General features: G+C 41.3%; 1 protein-coding gene across 1 annotated transcript in view; it reads left to right on the plus strand.

Annotated features, from left to right (window-relative positions):
• GLRX5 (glutaredoxin 5) overlaps positions 1–14,604 on the plus strand; it is a 38,165-nt gene extending 23,561 nt beyond the window's left edge. The window contains exon 2 of the mRNA XM_078660116.1: positions 12,535–14,604. Coding sequence (XP_078516242.1) covers positions 12,535–12,713 — 179 coding nt within the window. The 3' untranslated portion in view covers positions 12,714–14,604. The remainder of the gene's footprint in view (positions 1–12,534) is intronic.
• Positions 14,605–17,867: the final 3,263 nt, after the last annotated feature.

A 17,867-nucleotide genomic window follows, 5' to 3' on the forward strand; every position in this document is an offset into this window, starting at 1 on the left:
AAAGCGAGGCCGGTTGTCTTTGCCAGTGTTTTTCAGTATTTTATTCTTGGCTTGGTTCCTAGGACATTGCTGCTTCTGTACATGTGCTTGCATGCTTTTAAGGTCATGCATGCTTTATGACGTACAGCTTGGAGGGAATAAGTAACTCATCACGTTTGCTGTAAGCCCTCTTCTTTTCACTGCCAGTGCTTTTCAGTGACATTTAGTGAGCTTATCTTTCACTTGATGTCGACAGCAAAAAAAATGCTGTGTCCGCCATCAGACTGTTGGCTCCAGTGAAAAAGTGTTAAGTCTCTACCATTTTGTTTAATTTGAAAATAAATTTCCATATCACAGTGATTAAACTGAAGCAGAAAACATTAGTGCTTCTTCGTTAACAGCCTCCAAATAGCTGGATGCTTTCAGGGAAGGATAAAATATCCGATGGATACTAAAATGTGAGGCACAACCAGGAAAACCAGTGACTGCACATTTTGCTACCTGACTAGAATTAACACTTAGTGACATGCACTTGGTACTGGTTGAATCTCTCCTTCACAAATGTGTGAGTGCAACTTTGAATTTTAGTGGCCAGTTTGCAGGAACCCCAACTGCAAATGTGTCTACACAAAACCTATCTAGTCATCCAGGTGTGCAAGTTCAGCTGTTAACTTAAAAAGGTCTGTGTACCAGAACAAATGGAAGGCATGGTTCTTAGTTGTCTTCCTCCGAAGGCAAAGACCGGTTCTTATTGAGACTTGAATTAGAAAGGCTTGGTATGCTTTGTCTGATGAAAACCCCTTTATTTAAAGCCAGTATTGCAGGACCTGGTGCTTCACTTGCTAGTATGAAAAATATCTGCCTTTTTGAAGCTAACCAAGAAGGAGACTGACCCTCTAGATCGTGATTGAGCAGAGCTTTCCCAAACATCACATTCTCCTCAAGGGAGGATAATTGTGCAACCCAGCTGCCAGGTGACCTAGTAAGAACCCTATAGCCTTTGGGATGGTACTCTGATGAAAACGTGTGCTTCCTAAGGTACTTCTCTTCTCCGCTCCTCTGTGACTGACTTTTCTCTCTTGTGTTGCGCTCAAGGAGCACAGGTCTTTACGTGCTTTCTCTCCCTTGTGGTGTCTGCTGCTTCTAATCCATGATGATACTTGCCTGATGAGTCAACCTTTATTGTGGCGCTGATCAACTTGTGTGTCTGTGCTTGCTGAAGGATATTCTGCCTGAAAAACACACTGTTGTAACTACTATTGTCTTCTTGAACAACAACTCAGTGACCGAACATTACACTGAATGGTCTGCCCTGCTACGCAAGCCAGACCATACACTTAAGCTGCGACACATACATGAAGCTGCTACCCCTACATTAATGTGTGGAGTCTTGAGGGTGTTTCATGTACCTTGTTCTATTTTTAAATTTGGCCCAATAAATGTAAGATTATATAGCATTATTAATACACAATTCAACTTAAGGACAGGTCTTAACTCTTTGCTACAAGAAATAATAGTCACTGGACAATACAGTTATATTGTGTTTACCTCTGTGCTACTAGCTCTATCTAGTGTTCTAGCCACCACCACCCTTAAAGTTTGACCTAGCTAAGAAAGTAAAAGCCTAAAAATGAGGAACTTGGCAATTCACTGAGCTCGCATTAGCATCCGATTCCTATGGTCCAACGAGCAGTAGACCATACTTGCTGCCTGCACTTCCTAGTTGCAGTTCAGTTCCATGGCCCTGGAGAACTGTCCGAACTCCATACCAGTTAATTGTTGGACATGATTAATTGTGGATGGTTACATTTCCAGGTTCATATAACTTGTAATCTTTCTTGAAATTAGCCACTTCATCATCCAAGGGTTTGGCTATGCTGCTTCAGAGGCACTTTGTGTTCGATCACTTGTTCAAAATCCACCTGCCCATACCTTTAGCTCACTTTTGCAGCAGGTACCTCACATTGTGGAGCCTGCCAGGCCTCTCTATCAGTTTGTCAAGAATTCAGAAGATTTCGTTTTATATTTCTCATTAAAACAATGTCTATGATATCTGGACGGTGAGAGGGATGCCCAGAAAATATGATGTGCGACCAAGTATTACATTTCTGAAAAACCTTGAGGTAATAGGGACACATGAGGTGTGTATCCCACTCATGTAATTCCCAGATTAAGATGTGTTCAAGTAATTTTAATTAGTCCTTCTCTTAGAATGGTTGAGGAATTGGGGCACACAGGTGTTGCATGCACTGGTATGCTCTTGTCACTTTTCTGGTGGATCACTGCACTGGTGCACATGACTTCAGGTCCACCTTCACCACCATGGAACCTGTGGTTATCACTAACATTTCTTTCTCTGGGAAGGGCCAAAGGGGGAGGGGGTTACTGCAAGTCCTCTGTACAGTACTGACATGCTGCAGGGTGTGTGGCAGACTGTACCTGTACCTGTATCTATGTCTGCGTGGATTGAATTACTTATCCTGATTGCTTGCCACTTGGTGGGAGACTGGGTCAGTAGGAAACACTGACATTTCCTAAAATCTGGAATAAAGTATGGTAGGCTAACAGGCCACTTCTGTTCAGGGTGGGTAGAGCCTGCGGAGTTTCATTCCACAGAATTCTGCAGTTACAAAAAAACTTGGCGCCATTTCATGGAGTTCTGCCGACAGCCAAAAATGATGCATATTGTGCCTCAATTTAGCGCCAGTAGTGCGACCAGCACCATGCGGTGCCCAGAAGTGCCCGGCCATTCGAGTTGCTTTATATAACGACAAAGGACAGGGTTTCAGGTGTGAGGGAAATGCTGGGCGCACTGCTCAGGTTGACGCACAGGAAGATACTGTAAGGCAGAAGGTGCATGCAGGTAAGGGGCAAATCCCTGTAACCCCTCCAAATGTGTTTTGAGGACACATTAAATACAATGAAAACAAAATCTGCAGCACACTTATATGAAAGTTCAAGCCAAAACGATGTCTCAATGGACATAAAGTTCAAATTTCATGGGCGAAGAAGTGGACCACCAGTGTTTCGGTTCCTCTTTTATTGTTCATAGAAAGCCAGCCGACACGTGTTTCGTCGCAAGAAAACACACTGTTTCCGCGACTCCTCAGGGCTGTAGGTAGTCGGTATGTAACCACAGGTCGCGGTGCCGGTGATAATTCCGACCCGGCTCTGCTCGAGACCGGGTATCATAGTCAGTCAGAATGCGATTTCACAAATATCGACAGTACTCTTCTCCAGCGGTCATGTGGAGATTCTTTATTGAATAAACTTGCTACATTTAATGGTCATCGGAGCAAAAAATTCGAGAGTGTCTCTTGGTCCGCGTATTAGAAGCACGGAAAGTGTAGAGACTTATACAGCAGTAAGTCCCCGTAGTGCGGGGTTGATTCAGCGGCGACTCGCTAGAGTTCGCGTTTTGGTTCCGGGTGCGGTGACCGCACTACGGGGACTTACTGCTGTATAAGTCTCTACACTTTCCGTGCTTCTAATATGCGGACCAAGAGACACTCTCGAATTTTTTGCTCCGATGACCATTATATGTAGCAAGTTTATTCAATAAAGAATCTCCACATGACCGCTGGAGAAGACTACTGTCGATATTTGTGAAATCGCATTCTGACTGACTTTGATACCCGGTCTCGAGCGGAGCCGGGTCGGAATTATCACCGGCACCGCGACCTGTGGTTACATACCGACTACCTACAGCCCTGAGGAGTCGCGGAAACAGTGTGTTTTCCTGCGACAAAACACGTGTCGGCTGGCTTTCTATGAACAATAAAAGAGGAACCGAAACACTGGTGGTCCACTTCTTCGCCCATGAAATTTGAACTTTATGTCCATTGAGACATCGTTTTGGCTTGAACTTTCATATAAGTGTGCTGCAGATTTTGTTTTCATTCGAGTTGCTTTGGCTGCTGCTTGAGTAGAAAGTCTACTTGAGCAGCATCAGATCTACTTGTGAAGCAGCCCTCTGACAGAGACATCCGCATAAGAATATGGTGTTTGTGGACACCAAACCTTGCTCACATTTCTGGAGCCTCGCAGGGGAACAAATCCAGCGATTGGCAGAATTTGGCAGGAGCTCCACCTTACAAGAGTAATGCAGAGTTGCCAAATTGTGCCTAATCCGGAGGTGGAATGAAACCTTCCTCCCACCCCTATTCAGAAGACCTTTTCAATGGCAACTTCCTAGCCGCTTTCCCATTATCTAAAATGACAGGAACTTGGTGGAATTCCCACTACTTGAAATGCTGAATCTAGCTCAATTTGTAATTGGCATTCCCTTGTGAAGTGGCAGGACCTTGGTGGCGGCATGCACTACGGTTACACAGGAGCCTAATTGGATACTGTTAAAAATCGTGTTTTTGGCTGGCAAAGGTGTGCACCCAGTCCAAGCAGAAGCCACAATCTTATTCAGGGTAAACTAGATTCACACTAAAACATAACCTGTGCTCACCCTCTTTTAGTTTGCCTCTTTAGATAAGCCTGACTGATCTATGCCAATGTGTTTGTGCAACACACACACAGTAACACAATGAATATACCACAAAAGAGACTCCACACCGGTTTATAAAAGTAGGTTATTATATTATAAACAAAACCAGACCAAAACAACAAAAATCCAATGTGTAGATGTTGAGATATTGAATTTTAAAAGAATAAATGCAGTAACGCACTTGGAATTAAGCAGTGCTAAAAAGGTTTCTTTAGGTCACGCTGGACCGGGACAAAGTCAACGTTTGGGCAGACCTTGTGGAAGCGCAGGACAGCTATCGGACCCACGCAGGGCCCAGTGAACAAAGTATCTTTCTTGGTCGCAGACAGCGAGATGCATCTATCTTCTCCACGCAGTGAAGGTGATGCACCAGTTCTGAAGTTGGGAACCGGAGTCCGGAGGCATCAAGCAATGTACAGATTTTACTCCTGCAACCGGGTCGATGCACCAGTTCTGTTACACCCAGACAGGAGATTTGTCTGAATCTGTGTAGCAAGTATATGGACCACTTTCATTGAGCCAGGCACAGGAGCAGGAGTAGAGACTTTGATTTCCTGGAGTCTCAAGCAATACGAGGCAGGCCAACAAGCCCTTGGAGATCACTTACAGTGTAAAGCAGAGTCCAGCTCTCCTCCAGCAGAGTCGGAGAGCAGCATGACAACACAAGAGTAAAGCAGGCTTTCCAAGTCTGCAGTCCAATGATAAGTCAGTTAAGCAGCACAGCAGTCCTTCTGACAGGGGTTTAGTTCAAGATTCAGACATGTCTGGTTTTAAGGGGGGGGTGCAGAGACCCAGTACTTGTACCCAAAAGTGCCTTTGATGTGGGGGGTGACTTCTTCAAAGCAGCTCTCTGAAGTACACAGGTTCCCCTTTCAGCCCAGTCATGTCTTCCAGGCTATCTATGGGGGTATAACAGTGCTTTGTGTAGGGACAGGACACTACCTATTCAAGTGAAATGTTAGCCCCTTCCTTCCTTCCTGCTCAGGCAAGGCCATCAGAATGAAGCTGTGTGTAGATGGGTACTCAGACACACCTACCCTTCCCGTGTTGTGGCTGTCTAGAGGGAATGCACAAAGCGTAGGTGTCATTCTCTCCGGATGTGTATTGAAGAGAGGCTGAGGCACACAGAGCAGTAGGTGCAGAGAGATGTCCACGTTCTAAAAGTGGCATTTCTAAAATAGTAATGTTAAATACAACTTCACCAGTAAGTAGAATTTATCAATATCATTCCAAATATATGAAACACAGTTTAATAGTGTATTAAGGAATGCTCAATGCGAACCTATGAGAGGAGTAGGCCTCATGGCAGTGAAAAACGAAATTGGCTGTTTGTCACTATCATGACATGTAAAACATAAAGTACATGTCTTACCTTTTACTTGCATAGTACCGTGCCCTTATGGCGCCCTAGGGCCTTTTTTAGCGGTTACTTGTATGTAAGAAGAGTTTTTAAGGCATGTCAAGCAGTTTTAAATATCATGTCGAAGTGACAGTGATCTGGAAATCTTTGGTTCTGTATATAATCATGTCCATTTATTATTTTTGTAGACTGTATCTCATTTTGGGTGTTAAATAGATAGGCTCATGTAAAGAAAATTGTACAAATATTATCATGTTGAATGTCCATATTAATGAATTCATTGTTTAAATCCAACTAGATGTACAATTTCTCATAGTTTTGAAAACCGTATAATAAGAACGAGTATTGACTACACATCCAAAAAAAACAAATTAATAAAAATTCATATTTTTTACATGAAACACTATTAGGTGAATCATTTAATATGGGTCAACTGTCAGTTTTATGATAATAATATGCACATAACCCGGTGCTCATTCTGTCTTTTCTAAAAAAGAAGTGACAGTGATCTGCACACACAAGCACTGCAGTGGCAGGCCTGGGATAGGTTAAAAGGCTACTTCTGCGGGTGGCACAATCGGTGCTGCAGGCCCATAAGTAGCATTAAATTCACAGGCCCTGGGTATATAGTATACCATCCTACAAGGGACTTGCAAGTAAACTAAATGGCAGTCAGTTATACACCAATTACACTCATGTTTAGGGAAGAAACAGATGCACTTTACACTGATAAGCAGTGGTAAAGTGCTCAGAGTCTTAAGACCAACAATAGATTCAGCAAAACGTGGAGGAAAAAAGGTTATGGTAAGACCAACCGCAGGCTGACCGATTTTAACCGATACAATTCTATAGTCTCAAAATTAAATCCTAAGCATATCCATGAGGTGGAAATGTGGGTTTCCCTCACCGTTAATCCTCACAAAAAAGTTACTATTTCTCCCAAAGGAAGTATTATCATGTTACTTTGAAGTTCCGCCTTAGATTGCTTTCACACATTCTTTAAAAGTGTGCCAATGTTGTGATGGTAGTAAAAAGGCCCAATCCCAAAGTTGAATTGATACTGAAGATGACAACTGGTTACATTATTTCCTGTTAACTCTGCTCTGAAAGTGGTGGTTTTTCGACTCTGCGCTTTATTCACATTTAAAACGTGTGTGTTTTGGAAAAACTACTCTTGGCCTTGTTCATTGAGCACGAGTTAATAGTTTTTTAGGCAGCATTTCAGAGTTGTGAATTAAATCTTTTTATAATGATCTGTGCGGGCTATTGTTTGTTTTGTTGTTGGCACGCATTTTTATTAGGATCTTTCATCCTAAGTCCAAACAGGTTTTTAGGTCTCGCTGCATAGGAGGAGACCTCTTGGAATCGATTCGCTTTTTCGCCCACAAACGTGCACGCTTTGCATTGCTTTCAATGGCAACGCATGCACGTTTGGCAATTCCCTTGCGGGAGCGAGCTTTGGCGACATCTGTTTGTAATTAACTTTCAAACAGATGGTGCCCCTGCACGATCCTACAAGGAAAACGCTTTGTGCTTCTGTGTTTTTATTTTTTCTTTGTCTCGTTATTTATTTCCTTGGGCTTATTTGCCTCGCAGCTTGTTCCACTGCATACTGCGGTTTTAGTTTTACTTGTAGCCAATCTTTGGTCGGCGTTCTTTGAACTCCACATTTCCGTAGCTCGTTCAGCGTCTTTACAATGCATGCTGCTGCTATTCGAACACATTACTGCCTGGCTGCTCGCTTGTTTTATAATGATTCTGCTATGTGCACGAATTGGCCTTTAAGTCATGACTGACAGCGTGTAGAGTTGGTTAGCAGAACGCTTCCATTTGTTCTACATGTAAAATTCAACAAAAACGGCATACTGAAAGCCTTTATTACAACACAAGGTGAGCACAAGAATAAGTTGTGTGCAGAGGCCCTGCATCAGGGTTTGAGTCTGGTATGAATCAGTTTCCGGGATTGTGATTATGCCTGTGGGGCCTGGCCTTCCACGACCTTAACCGTACGCAGATCCCCGCACTTGGCCAGACCCGGCAAGATCTGTGTCAGAGTGCACTTGAATTTCTCTCTGTGCTTTCAGGGTTTGTTTCTTTTCTTGGGATATTAGTGTAATTGGCCTGCAACCCAAAAGAGCAGAGGACCTTTTTAACAACTACTAAAATTAAAGGCACATGATGGTACACGTGTGAATGTGCTGAAAGTTTATTTTTCATATGTACTTCACGGGGTTTACATCTGGGTGCCGTATTTTCTGATGCTTTATTATTATTTTTACTATTTTTTTAGTATTTGTGAATTATGGCTTTTCCATTTGCTTCTCTGCCCCTGGACTGTAGTGCCCAATAGCTGGGGGGATCATTTTGGGTCTGCACCTGCAGTTTTTCTTGATGTGAAAGTTTAATGGTAGTTTTTTTTTTTTAAGTCCCATAGAATTCCTGCTTTCTGATTGTTTCTTTTGCCAGTTACTGAGAATTTCTTACTTTTGGCGTATCATGGGCTACTTTGGAAAAAGAACACAGCAAAAAACAGTAAATTACATGTGTCGTGCCATCACCGATACATGGCCTTCTTTCCACATTGGCATGGACAAGAACCTGGATACCAATATGATGCCTTCATAAACAGCTGATGGCAGTGGCATCTATATGCCTTATCCTCCTCCTATGAAAGTTTCCGGAATCTCGACAGACAAAGACGCCCCCACGTTCGTACTCTTGGTATCGTGGTCTCGGCCTGAGCACACTGGTAATGGTTTTCTGAGCACCACCAGTGCACCAATATTTTTCTCACTTAACAAATCTCCTGTTTGGGAAAGAGGTTCAGTACTCAACTTCTCCCACATCTGAACAACACAGAAGAAATTCACAAAAAGACTGGTCCACCCAGGTTTTCACAATGGAAGTCATACTGTCTTCAGTAGAAGGTAATATATCATTTTGGTAGATGCTCAGCTAAGATCAGCATCCAGGTGAAGAACCTGAACCTTTGAATCATGGGATCCCCAGAACAAGCATTGGCATAGCCAATAGGTCTCGCCTTTGGGACCTTATAAGTGTTTAGTTATCCAGCACAATATCCTTGGTGCAACATAATCAACTGTTGCATGGCTAAACACTTATAAGGTCCCAAAGGCGAGCCCTATTGGCTATGCCAATGCTTGTTTGTGTGTGTGTGAGAGCTAGAGCCCAGTTCTGTTTCGCTCGGCACTGGTAAGACTGTATCTTAGTTAACATTGGTAACACTAATCTCATAGTTAAAACGTTCGTTACTAAATAAAAACACACCAACTTTGTCCGTATGAAACTATTGTAACTTGGTCACATTGGTCATGAGTAAAGGGAGCTGCTGTGTCGATATCGGTTTCTTTTCTCCAACATTTTTTCTGTGTAAACAATGTATGTAAAAAGGAAAGAACAGCCTGTAATGGATGACTTCTGGGTTGGCGAGTACACTCATCCTTGCTTTTTGACATCAGAAGGTTTAGTTCAGCACACTGGCAACGTAGTTTTTTCTAGGAATGGCTTGGTCTGTGCAGAGGAGATAAGTATTGCACAGATGTTCCTCCTTTAAAGCTGATATCGCGATTTCCTGTGCATCGAAGAAAACTACTGCAAGGCTGGACGAAAATGGTTATTTTGATTGTAAACTGCTGTGCGTTCTGCAATTACTGACTGTTCTTTATCAAAGTAAGCATAATTGTGACGTAATTTTAGTTCTTTATTAAGTTTCAAACTTCTATTTTCAGCTTTAATTGTTTGTGGCTCCTAATGTTGCCCATGTTTTTCCATATAAACCTTTTCTCTTACGCAAGAAACGCTATAAAATGAAAGCAATTATTGTTTTTTAAATTTAAAATACCGACATGAATTTTAGGATCCTTTTTGTGTGTGAAAACCACTTTTTTTCCTATGGCGGGGTTTGGGCTTGGCATGATGTCAGCCACAGAACTTAGATCTTCTATGACGTGATAATTTTAGGCAAATATCTTTTTTGCCTTTTCCTCCTATGGCGGATTTTGGGCTTGGCATGATGTCAGCCACGTAACTTAGATCTTCTATGACGTGATCATTTTAGGCAATTTATCTATATTGCCTTTTCCTGCCAACTTCCTCTGGCGTCCTCGGTGATTCCCCCTCCCTAGTGTCATTTTACCTGTTGCAGTCCCGCTTGACAGCACACCTATCCGGAAATATTTGTCTTCGTTGTTTAAACTGTACATAGAGTGGACTTGAGCTCTGTTCAGAGAAGTATTTATCTCTGGCATCATGGTGTTTGCTGCTGGGTGCAACTGAAAAATCCACCTAACCATCACACGGTCACAATCCGCTATTAAGCTCCTATATGCATTTTGCCAGAAAGCTACTTGTTTCCTCTATTTGCAACATCAGCGATTCTTGCTTTCTTCTGTAAACAACTGTGTGCATGGAATTCATGTAAATAGCCGTTCGGGGTGCCTATATTTGCATGCGGTAGCAAATTAAAGCCAGGCTTATTGGCTTTGCCATTGCTTTTTTCAATAGGCAAAAAAAAATCATTGCATTGTGTGGTTCAGACTGCTTTTGGTCAAGTCACTGCATAATAAATACTAGTATTAAGCTAGCGTAACTAACAACCCATTGCCAAAATATTGATAAACAATTCACTAATTAAGAGATCTGCGTCATCGAATGGGCCATATTATGTTCCTAATTGCTGTCCCTGATCTCGGTCTTGTCCTTTATCAATCCTAACACCACCTACTCCGTTAAGGAATAACTAAAAAGCAGTCCATCCTGGCAGATGTCCTTTCTTTTCCACTATCTCCATTCATACCTGCCTCCTCCTCTCCAAGATTTACAAGATGTTTCAGAGTTAGCAACCCACAGCTGGTGTTAGCAAGGGAAAATAACTGAATACTACATTGAAAACATAAATACACCACTCGCAAATTTAGATTATCCTAAGCTGCATGTTCTACCACAGGGTTGATCACCCCATGACAACATACATATGTGTTACTAGTTCACTGTTCAGTCTGATTCCTTTCTTCCAGTTTTACCTGTAACATTAACGTTACCTTAGCATTTTTGCAACTGAGGTGTCATCTTCGAGTTGTGAAGTTTTGGACTTTGTACATTTTCACCTGCAAGCAAAAGGTTTATTTTAATCAGGACGCCTCTCCTGCTCAAAAGAAGACCGTGAAGAGGGTTTACTTCCTCATACTAAAATGACGAGTTTTGAAGTTAGTAAAAATCTATTCTTAATGGGACATAGGTGAAGTTGTAGAACTAAATTCACTTCTGTGAACAGGGCTTTCGTTGCACTTAGTTAAGGAAGACACATTTTTAATTGACAAAACCCTAGATATGATTGAATTGCAGGTATGCTGTTTTATGGACTCTGGTAGCAGCTTCACTCTTGCATCATCAGCACTGAACGCAAGTTCACAATAAAGTAGCCGGAATGCCACAAATTCAGCACTTAATATGGTTCAGTATGAAACTTAAAGCATAACATTAAAGTGATTTCACCCACAAAGAGGTTGAATACGTGTTGAACAATTAGTAGATGGCACTAAACTGGTCTTAAACGTATGTTTATTGCACAGTAGGCATTCAGCTGTTTTTGTTGTTTCCAAGAAGACTTCTTTCGAGACAGTGATAACATTGTCCAGGCAATTTTTTTTATAATGTGTGAGAGCATCCTACCGGATAAAGCTTTTGGTAACCAAATGAATGGTGAGATGTAATACCACTGGTCCCTTTGCAGTACAGCTGCAAGGTAATCTGGTGATCTTTCATGTTGGGTTAATAGAGGTGAAGGCTCCATAAATGTGGTCTTGGTGGTTATTAGCGCTGTGGAGATCTGAATATGTTATGGAACATTGACTTGCTGGGTTACCTACACACCAGACTAGTCTGTCGATATTGATATGAATTCTGCGTTTTCCATGAGTGTAGTGAACTCGCTATTATGAAATGTGCACCTTTTGAACAACAAAGATTTTTATAACGAGTGGTAAAGCCAAGTTACTTTAACATCTTCCGTTCTTATCACTTGTTTCCCTTAAACAATTTTGAGGTTTGGTAGTGAATTGCATGTTAATCTGTGTGTAAAATATGGAATGGAATGGAATGGAATGGAATGAGCCAACAGTTGGTAAGTCCTCGTCATTTCCCTCGTCATTTCCCTCTTTTTGCCAAATTCCACTTTGGTGCTAGATTCCAGAATGAAATCTTTTATAAGGGCTCCGAAACGTGTTCGGAACCGCAGGTTTTATTCATAATGCTACAGTAGTGATCTTCCTTTAGCAACGCCTTTATATAGTTGATGAGGCGATTCGTTTAACTGGTGGTTAAAATTTCACTACTTGTCAGCTAAATGTTTTGGAATTCAGTTTTATTAACAAATACATGTTGATGTGTAAAATATTTTTTTGTTCTCCCAAATGTCAATTGCTGGAGTGAGTTTGTTGACTTATTACTTCGTGGCCACGCAAATATAATTTTATTTTTAGTCTTTATGTAAAGTGCTGGATCCAGCCTCTGTGAAGAAATCTAGAGACCTTTTTGTACATGAGTTTAAATCTATCATTTTAAAATAAGTTAACCCCTGTCTTTGACTACTAACATTTAATCAGTGAAGGCAAAATATGTTTGCTTCATCTTAGAATTGAAAGTTATATTATCTAACTGGTGTTTCCTTTTCCTGCAGGAATTAAAGACTATTCTAATTGGCCCACCATCCCTCAAGTATATATGAATGGTGAATTTGTTGGTGGTTGTGACATACTTCTCCAGATGCATCAGAACGGAGACCTGGTGGAAGAACTAAAGAAATTAGGACTACGCTCTGTTCTTGAAGATGCGAAACAGAGCCAAGAAGAAAAGTGAAAACCAGATGATTCAGAACATGGACTGTACTTAGTTTGTGATAAATCCTATTGAAGAACCCTATTGCCAGCAAAGCCTTACCAGTGTTTTACCCACTTAAAAGAAAGTATTCAATAGACACTAAGATGTGCAGTTTGCAGTGGGTAATCAATGGACAATTCCATTGTTGGCTTTACTTTGTAGACTACAGCTGTCTAGTTAAACCCTGACAATATAATGTTTCACTAATTAACCAAAGGCTTATTTTCATTTTTTTTTTTTTAATGAACAGCATTTTTGCCTATCACATTGAACATGATAGACTATTTGTCACTACTACTTTTCTTTCTGGTCTGTTTATCCCTTCCACTAAAACACAGATTAGGTTAGTAGGGTCCCAAAGAGTCTTGGATATTTAAACTAATGTTTTATTTTTAATTGCATTTCTGTTTCTCTGCATCCTATTTTTTTGTTCTTTGTTTTGGTAACCATCATTTTGCAATGATCTGGCCTTTAGTATTTCTAAGGACGTTTAGAGCACGTGATCCAATAGATTCTCTGAAAAGGTGGTTACTGGAATGAGCACCGCAGATCGACTATCCTCTGTGACCTGGACTTGTCCATAATCATTCACATAATGGTGCACAATGAGGTGTGTTTTTTTAAAATGTTTTAAGTAGAGAATTACATTTTAATCAGGACATTGTAGCTGAAAGAATCTCGAATAGGCACTAGCAAATACTGGAATTATAGACTCAGTTGGACTGTGCTTTGTGTTGTGCCTGAATAATGTACAAACTAGTAAGGGCAGCGCTCTGACTGGGACACATCTGTGAAGTTGCACAGACAGGAGGGCCAGACATTAAAAATCATTTCCATAGAATACACTTGAGTACAATAAATGTGAACGGAAGGCTTTACTTTTTGGTTCTGACACGGATCTGGCAGTCCTACACGTATATCACACACCCATGGACTAGTGAATGCCTATGATCGCCATATGTCTACCTTCCTTCCCAAATGAAAAAAATTGAGGTAACATATAGCACTAACTTCACTGCACTCGTTTGTCTCTGCTTCTTAAAAGAACCCACAGAAAATAAATGTAGTACCCTAGTTCATGATCCAAATGCTTGTATGTGATGTCCATTCACATCTGTATCTGTTGATGTTGCTGGCTTTTTTTTTTATAAACAAAGCTGCTTCTTGGTGGTTTGGTTGTTCACTCTTAATACGTCTAATAGAGCATTTTATTGTCCTTTGGATCCCAGTGTTCCATAAGTGCAGCATCGTAGCACCTTTCGTAGTCTCGTGTGACTGTCCTAAGATTTTAATCCGAGACAGATTGGCCACTGAGAGGTTTATTATCCAAATTGAGTTGCATTACCATAATGTTGCACTTAAATAGCAGTCTATATTTAACATCTTGGTGTTCTACCATAGAACATTCTACCAGAAGAAGGAGGGTGGTATTTAAGTGTGACGTCAATTACATATGTCTTTGTTCAATTGCGCTTGTAATAGGAAAACAATCTTGCAGCAGTCTACTTGTGGCAAATCTTACTTGCCTAGTTGAACCCGTCTGACACTGTTATTGTGTACCGTCCTTCGCTTTAATTTCAAAGTAATTCTTTTCACATTAAATACTACAGCTCAAAATAGGATGCGTTACGATATAATGCACCTCTGACAGCGCTCCATAGCAGTCTTTGTGAGAATATGTGGGGGTGTTTTGTGATTGTGGGGTGAGTAACTTATTGAACACTTGATTCATTTGACACAATGAATGTAGATAAGATGATGGTTTATATTCGGTGATTTGTCAAATAAATGTATTGTTGTTAAGAGCCCCAAGTATAAATAGAGACTAACCACATTGGTCTATTCTATAATAAAATACATCTTTAATTCACTCTTATTTCAATTTGATTTATAGACTTCAACAAAATTCGTTGTTTTTTGCTGTGGAAGTTATAGCTTATTTGGTTTGTACTTACTTTAATGTGAACTTCTGTTTTCTAAGCTTATTGAGTAAGACCACAAGCATCTTTCGAAAAGCACATTTTGTAATGGCCTTGCTGCAAGTAATTGTGGCTGCTAAAGCTAGCGTAATCAATTGGTCTGTGAAAACCACTCTGCTTACCATATAAGCTCTGTGGAATGTAAGCACTGAAAGGTATTAAAAGTTACCTTCAGTTATTGAAATTTCCTCTTGTGCCTCCTCTCCTGTGCATAGTGGTAGTTTGATGTTAGAATAATTCCATATTGTAGAAGAACTAGCACAATACCTGACGTTTTTACCTCAAAGGTTTGCGGAAGGGAAGGATGGTGGTTGGATTTCCTGACTCATACAGTTGGTCGGTATAACACCGAAACCACCAACCCGCTACTGTTTACTGCACTTTCCAGTAAGTTGGAGGTGGGAGGTGCTGGAGTGTAAGCCAGGTGAAATATAGATGCCTTATCCTCAGGACAATTGTCTTCAGGCAAGCTTGAACTGCTAAGAATCGCAGACCAGTAGCAGTCACTTTTGTAAAAGGTTGAGATTGCCACGCAAGTCAGGAGCTCACTGTTCTGGAAATGCCAGGAAGAAACGAGGCACCACGTTGATAAGCAGCAGACACTCTGGAACCAAGCAATTTGAAGATTCAGCCAGGTTCCAAAGAGAGGCTTAGTGTGATAATGCCACGGACCATGATAAAAGATGGTGAAATGCAATGTTCGAATGTAGCAGGCAGAGCACTTTGCCGGGGGATAGCTATGCATATTAAATTGACTGATAAGTGAGGTAACTCACCCGGTTGGTACCTGCTCATAATATCTTCTAAAGACTGGGTTATCTATTTTGCACAAGCCATACAGTGCATAAGGCTCAAGGACGTTTCCATCTCGCAGTGGGAATATTTGACCCTTACCCGTTAATATCCAATTTTCAATCCAGAATGTTAAGTATGTAAATTAAATGGAGACTAGAAATGTGAAGACTACACTACTGAACCTCTGAAACTGGCTATTACTTTAAGGAAAATGTGGATTGGGTCCAGTAGGCCAGGTCTGGTTGGGAGTCATGTAAGACAGTTCTGGAGTTGGTAGTGGGCAGGGTGACCACTTAAAGTGAAAAAAGTAAAAATGAGAGATTGTATCAATAGAGGAAGAACTAGGGGACCTGGAAAAAAAGATATCTAAGTGAAATGACAGTCGTTTGTATGTCTGATACAGACTAGAAAAGAAGAATACAGGACACTAGTGGAGAGAGGAGCCAAAGTTTAATACTTAAACAGACCTCATTGACAGTACAAGGCTAGCAATAAGGCGGACATATTTTTGCATGGCTCGTTAGCAGAGAGGAGGGCTGAAACTGGGTCCAGAACATGCAAGATAAGACTAGCCATGTGCAGTATCTTTCTTTTGGGACCCTTTAGAAGTGGAGCTTTAGTTGCTTCATGAAAATTTGATGATCGAAGAAGTAACAGACACTAAAACTGAATTGAGGGTAAACCTTGGGACCTAATGGGCTCCCGGCCGATGTGATCAAACGTTCTATAATGAGGGCACACACATACATAAAATGTTGTAGAAGGGAGGGAGGGTAGCTTACTGAACCGGGGCCCTGTAGTGACGAGATGTGAATCTGGAAAACAGCCTGAAGAATGTACATCAATCGGGCACATATCCTTTTTAAATAGGGAGATTACGATGCTTGCAAAAGCTCTAGCTAATCGGCTATATCCGGTGGTACACTCTGTGATCTAGCCAGACTAGTCAGTATTTATGCTGGGTAGGTCAACAAGAAATAATCTTTGACACTACAGATTCATGTTCTGTGCCACAACTTTACCGAAGCTGGCTTTTCTATAGTTGGACTCCAAAAAACACATTTGATTCAGTTCTGCTCATCATTGTAAAAAATAAAAGTCTTTGGATCCGCATTTATATCATAGGTATCATTGCTTTATACTCTCCCCAGGGTGAAGGGTGTGATGCCAGGGCTATTTGTACTGGGCAAAAGTTAACCAAACATGTATGCCCCCCGTCCCAACTCCTCCTCGCCCTGGTCTAGTCATAAATCTTTTGGCATGATTGATCAGGTGGGATGCGTTGGTAAGTTGGTTGATATGGAATCATAACGGGGAGGATGTTGGTTCATTACATATGCTTATGATTCACTCCTGTAACTGGCAGATCCTGTGGCATCAATCAGCAGCATCCTAGACCTAGTAAGTGCGTACAGCAGTTTACTCTGGCCTCTGAATAAACTGGGCCAAATCAATAATGTTTCCTCTCAATTGGCTCTCCCCCTTTAAAATGGACATGGAAGCCTTTCAATATCTGGATATTTGTGTAACCCCTGATGGAGAGAGTTTTCTGGAATTAAAGCTATCAAAAGTCTTCAAAAAATGTATTTGAGGATGCGTCTTGCTGGAGAACTCACAATCTCACTCATGGGAAGGACCGCCTATAAAATTATCACTCCTCCACCCCCCCTCCCACACACACACACCCTTGCCCCCCCCCCCCCCCCGATGATTTCGTATCAAGCCTTCAGTTTGAAACGATTGATTGCACTGCTGGATGTACATAAATACTACTGGGCTTCCCAGCTGGTGGTAGTTACTGACTGAGCGTTGCAACGCCCATCCGCTTCAGAGAGGAAGTCTGTGATTTTATACAGAGGAGGGGTTTTGTGCTGGACCAAATGTGAACTGTGGTGAAGGTTTGGAATGTGGTCTCTTATTGAATTGGGTGCGGGAACGCCCTAGCCTTCAAAAAGGCTATTAAGGGACTCCTTTTTACTCCACCCAAATAAACGAGTTTGAAAAGTGGGATACTTTAGGAATATTGACGTTTTTGAGATCTAGCTGGGTCAAGCAGCCTCAAGTCATTTGTAGACTTGACTGGTGAATTTGACCTTCCACAATGGCAGTTCTTTAAATACATACAGGTTAATCATGTACCTGCAAGGACCTGTTGTCGAATGTGCAGGTAGTAGTCTCCCGGCAGTAAAGAGTCTGTCTCCCCCACCCCCCTCCATGTCTGAACCTTTGTGCAACGCTTTATGTGAACATGGAAAGAACATATTTATTATCCTAGACCAATATGTTTTGGACACGTCAAATGTCAGTCACATAAAGACAGATCTGCATGTGAGAATTAATTCAAAAACCCAAAACTCAA

Source organism: Lissotriton helveticus, chromosome 9, assembly GCF_964261635.1.
Source record: "Lissotriton helveticus chromosome 9, aLisHel1.1, whole genome shotgun sequence".
In the NCBI taxonomy this organism is placed as follows: domain Eukaryota; kingdom Metazoa; phylum Chordata; class Amphibia; order Caudata; family Salamandridae; genus Lissotriton; species Lissotriton helveticus.